Source organism: Doryrhamphus excisus, chromosome 20 (assembly GCF_030265055.1).
Source record: "Doryrhamphus excisus isolate RoL2022-K1 chromosome 20, RoL_Dexc_1.0, whole genome shotgun sequence".
NCBI lineage: Eukaryota > Metazoa > Chordata > Actinopteri > Syngnathiformes > Syngnathidae > Doryrhamphus > Doryrhamphus excisus.
Window position 1 is genome coordinate 16,173,094 of NC_080485.1, and position 4,804 is coordinate 16,177,897.

The 4,804-nt window shown below is 40.6% G+C and overlaps 1 protein-coding gene across 2 annotated transcripts; it reads left to right on the forward strand.

Annotated features, from left to right (window-relative positions):
* Window positions 1-1,454: 1,454 nt before the first annotated feature.
* LOC131108278 (peptidyl-prolyl cis-trans isomerase A-like) lies at window positions 1,455-4,133 on the forward strand. 2 transcript variants are annotated; one of them, XM_058059213.1, is made up of 6 exons: window positions 1,455-1,643; window positions 1,757-1,787; window positions 1,868-1,956; window positions 2,038-2,134; window positions 2,617-2,692; window positions 3,159-4,133. In XM_058059213.1, exons 1-6 carry the CDS (start codon window positions 1,500-1,502, stop codon window positions 3,292-3,294), a joined length of 573 nt encoding a protein of 190 aa, XP_057915196.1. In that variant the 5' UTR covers window positions 1,455-1,499; the 3' UTR covers window positions 3,295-4,133. The 2 variants fall into 2 exon arrangements, with proteins under 2 accessions (XP_057915196.1, XP_057915197.1); XM_058059214.1 differs by having other exon boundaries at window positions 1,465-1,614.
* Window positions 4,134-4,804: the final 671 nt, after the last annotated feature.

Sequence of the window (4,804 nt, forward strand, 5' to 3'; positions counted from 1 at the left end):
CCCCCCTTTTTTTTTAAGACTTGTTATCCCTTTACACTCAACCAAATACTGTTTTTTGTTTGTTTGTCAAAAGACGACGCACTGCCGCTTTGGGTCTCTCCAAATTCTCCTCTCCTCTCGCAGCCCACGTGAAAAATGTCTGACCATTTTGAAAGCTATTCATGTTGAAAAGAAACATGTACGCGTGTGCGTGTGCGTGTGCGTGTGTGTACATAATGTAAATGACAAATAGAGACACGATAAGAAGAAAAGCAAGAAATGTATTCATTTTCTCCACAGGGAGTGTGCATAGTGTATTTAGAATTTGTAAAGCTTGCAGCGTCCTCCTGTCCGTCAGACGTCTCCGCCGGCCTCACCTTGGATGACCTTGCTGACCTCACCTGTCCGTTCTTGGCAAATATACTTTATGTTCCCCACACGCAAAATACATTTTCTCCTTTGTGTAATATGCCGTGTATTTCTCTTGTCACCTGTGTACCTGTGTACTATATATATACAGTATATATATATATATATACAGTATATAAAAAAGGTGCTACAAAATGATTCAGTGAAAATCCAATTTGGAGATTCCGAGTTTGTATCAAAACAAAAAGACTAAGAAGTCATAAGATGTCAAACAATTTCTCGTTTTTATGCAATTCGGCATAAAGTCCAATCTGAAGTGCTCAGACCGATATTGTGATTTTTTTTTTTTTTTTTTTTTTAGTCTGACAAACCTGTATGTCGTAGGATGACGTGACATCCTAATATTTATGGAATAAATATGTACCCCGAGAAACGCCATGTTTGACGTGCCTCTTGATACGCCAATTTAAATATTTAAGACTAAATAATCGTAACGCCAAAATGCTGAGGCTTGACTCGTCATTTCATGTCGCGGCCCGGGATGCTGGCTAGTCTCAGATTAGGAATAATTCATCCTGCAATCTTCTGTTGCACGTGGATGTATTTTAAAATTGGATATTTAGGAAACTTTGCTGCCTAACTTACAAATATGCATCATTTTAAAAAGTAGATAAATATATAGTAATATGTATTGGCTCTATATGTTTTATCAGGACTGATCAATAACAATTATTAAAATATTTTTATTACTGTCATATAAAATGTTTATTTTGTGAATAGTAGAAATTTTTTTAATTTTATTTTATTATGTATGTATATAGTTAAATATAGTAGCACATTTATAATTCATATTTTTATTACATTTAAATCGCCATTTTAAAATTAAATGTATACAACACTCTCAAAGTAAAAATCCATCTAAAATCGATCATATGAGTATATACTTACAGTACATAAATGTCTTATAAAAGAAAATAAGATTTCACTTTCCCACATAACTCATACAAGCATGCTTGCAGTTCCCCATTTCGCCACACAGTGTCGCTGTGGCACAGCTACAGTTTTGTCACGCCGTGTGACGTCATCGGTCAGCATTAGCAGGCTAGCGTCTGTGGCCCTAAAATGTGCTACGGCTAGCAGGTGAAAGTACGATGCTTTCCTTCAAAAAGAAAGTAAGATTCAGCGCAGTCGGCATCGCTGCCGCCAGGCTGTTTTCCTCTTCCCCCACCGAGAACCCCGTCGTGTTTCTGGACATTCAAGCGGACGGTGAGCCACTGGGAAGAATAATCATCCAGGTAGCTCGTTCTTAGCTAGCTGGCTAATTAGCATTAGCTTCTCCCGAGGACCTTTAGCAGCCCCTGCAGGACGCCTGTTGGACACTGACTCTATTACTGTTTATATCTTGCAGCTGAATGCAGATGTTGTGCCAAAGACTGCAGGTAAGTAAAAAAAAAAACATACAAAGAACATTTGAGCCGTTTTGTGTTAAAAATAATAAACAGAATGTTTGCTTCCATAGAGAACTTCAGGGCATTGTGCACAGGAGAACACGGCTTCGGGTACAAGAACTCGGTGTTCCACAGGGTCATACCAGAGTTCATGTGTCAGGTCAACCACATTTTGTTGTCATGACGACGATGATGATGATATTAATATTATTACATATGGATGCTCCTTGTCTTGTCACAGGGAGGAGATTTCACCAACCATAACGGCACCGGTGGGAAATCTATTTATGGGAAAACCTTCAAGGATGAAAACTTTCGGTTAAAACACACTGGGGCAGGTGCAGCTCTTCAACCTTCTATTTCTAGTATTACTAGTATTATATTGTATATTTTTATATCGTTCTTGATGACCTGACAAGCCGAAATGACATCCGGGAAGCTGGAGATAAATTGCTTATCCCACATAATATATAGAAAATATTTTTTAAATTAATTTTTGATTGTTCATATTGTTTGTTTTGTTTTTTAATTTATAAAACAAGTACATTTTGTTTTTTTTAAACATTTTTTCTAATTTTTAAATTAGTATTTTCTTTTAGAGTAAAGAAATCTACAGTATATTTCATTTGTATACATATGCTTGTCCGCTAGATGGCAGTACCTTCTTCACTGTGTTTGCTTGCAAGTTTCAAATGATAGTGAGTTGACAAATAATGCGATATAATAACTCAGGTTTTACAAACATTGTATTTCAGACCATCACAATAACCCAAGTTGTTTACATCTTTAACAATTGTTTCATTTGACTTCCACCGTGCAGGGATTCTCTCCATGGCCAACTCGGGACCCAACACCAACGGTTCTCAGTTCTTCATCTGCACCACCAAGACGGAATGGTAACTAACTTTTCCAGCATGTTTTAGTCACTGGGTACTTCATTGTGTACGTGTTCATTCAGCAAATGTGTAGTAAAGTAATATTTGCTTGAATTTGTCAACAAAACATTACGCCATCTTTCCACTTTAGATCAGGTTTAATGATTTGTCTGATCACCTCCAGAATGCTGTGAAGTGCAGCTTTACAGATGCCATGTTAGCTTTGCAGGTGGTGCTAAAGATAACCACAGTCACATGGTGCTTTCAGTCTTGATAATGGGAATTACTGCCCCCTGTGGGTAACAAAAGGAGGTGCCTATTTGAGGATAACCTGGCAGTATGACACTAACATGACAAGGTTGATTGTTGAGGTCGTTTGAAGGGCAAAATTTGACTGTTGTACCTAATGAAGTGTCCGGTTAGCGTACGTTTTTTCCAATGTTTTTGCTGCCGTTTTGCTTTAGTTTTTTTCTCGTCTCCTCGGCAGGCTGGATGGCAAGCATGTGGCGTTTGGTCAGGTGACGTCCGGCATGGACGTGGTCACCAGAATGGAGTCCTTTGGTTTGCATGATGGCGGCGTGATCAAGAAGATAGTGGTGTCGGATTGCGGGCAAATGAAATAGTTTGTACGGTAACCTCTCGATTCTAGCGGATTGGTTCCAGACCACGATATTTCTGCGATATAAGATTCCATGTTAATAAAAGGAATATTTTCATAGTTGGAGCATAGAGCATAGCATGGTTTTAATATGATTAGAGCCCTGTAGGCATGAAATAACACCCCTATAGTTAACTTTACACTCCTGTCATTCTTTCTTTACACCACATTGCACAACTCTTATGCTGCAGAGACTTGAGACTGCTAGCTAGTGAGCTAGCAAGCTAATATCAAGATTTTTTTTTTGTCTATATGTGTCTATATGTGCCCTGTGATTGGTTGGCCCCCAATACGACATATCACTTGTATTCCAACATGTTTTCCTGAGTAATAAAGACCATAGTCTAGCACCAAACTGGCCACTAGGTGTCAGTAATGTTACATTGATGAGACAATAGCCACTTCAGGAAGTATGTGCAGAACAGGAAGTGGAAACAAACTAGCAGGGCTTCCAGCGCTAACGTGTTAGCTTATATTATGTCTTATTTTCTCTTAGTAGGGGTGTTATTTCACATGTAGAGAGCTCTAATCCTGTGAAATGTGTATTTATAAGCCGGTAAACGATGAAAACATTCCATCCATAAATAGGGAATCCTATTTTGCAGAAATTCACTGATCATGGATCAGGTCTGGAAGATATTAATCCCAATAAACGTACTTTATTGTTATGCTGGAACTTCTCTGAATTGTTTGTATCATCATCATCATCGGTCTTGTGTGTTGACGAGGCCCCGCTTTTATTTTCAAGTGTACATCTTGTGCAATGCCTGGCCGCTTCCTGCCAAATAAACTCCCCATGTTCCCGCTCCGGCTGCGAGGACATTGGCTTGTGTGTACCCCCGCTGCTTCGGAACGCTTCCTGGAAACGGTCCGGTGCAGGCTTTTTTTAGACGCCACCACTTCCTGTCTCTCCGTACAGGAAGTGACATCAGGTGACTTAGGGCTCTCAAACAGACGTACACAGCCACGGCTTGGCTTCAAGGAATGCAGAAAACGTCTTCCAGTGCGCACGAGTGCCGCCTCAGAGACGAGCTGATACTTCATGAAAGTAAACAAGAGCAAATAGGAAACATGTGCTGACCTTCCAGCAGAGTTTGTTTGAATTCTCACCACCCCCGCCCCCCCCCCCCCCTTTTAGACGTTGTTCCAACTTGAGATGTTGTAACAAACTTGATAGAGTTTGAGCCCCCCCCGCCCTTGGAGGTTTAAGATGGGTGGAATGCATGGAAACTGGCCTCGCATCTGCGGCCGCATGCAGTACTATGACATCTTTACAACCTTTGGGGGGGGGGGATTTGTAGGCCATAAATGTCTGCTTTAATCACACAAGGCAGCTCGTGCTGACATCAGGGCGCGTCCGAACACTTGGGATGATAACATCTCCCCTGTGGAACTCCAAGCCAACAGGTACAACGCGATAAAGGGAGAACGGCGCCCCCTGCTGGCGAGCTTGTGCAGCGCCATGTGTTGCTTTT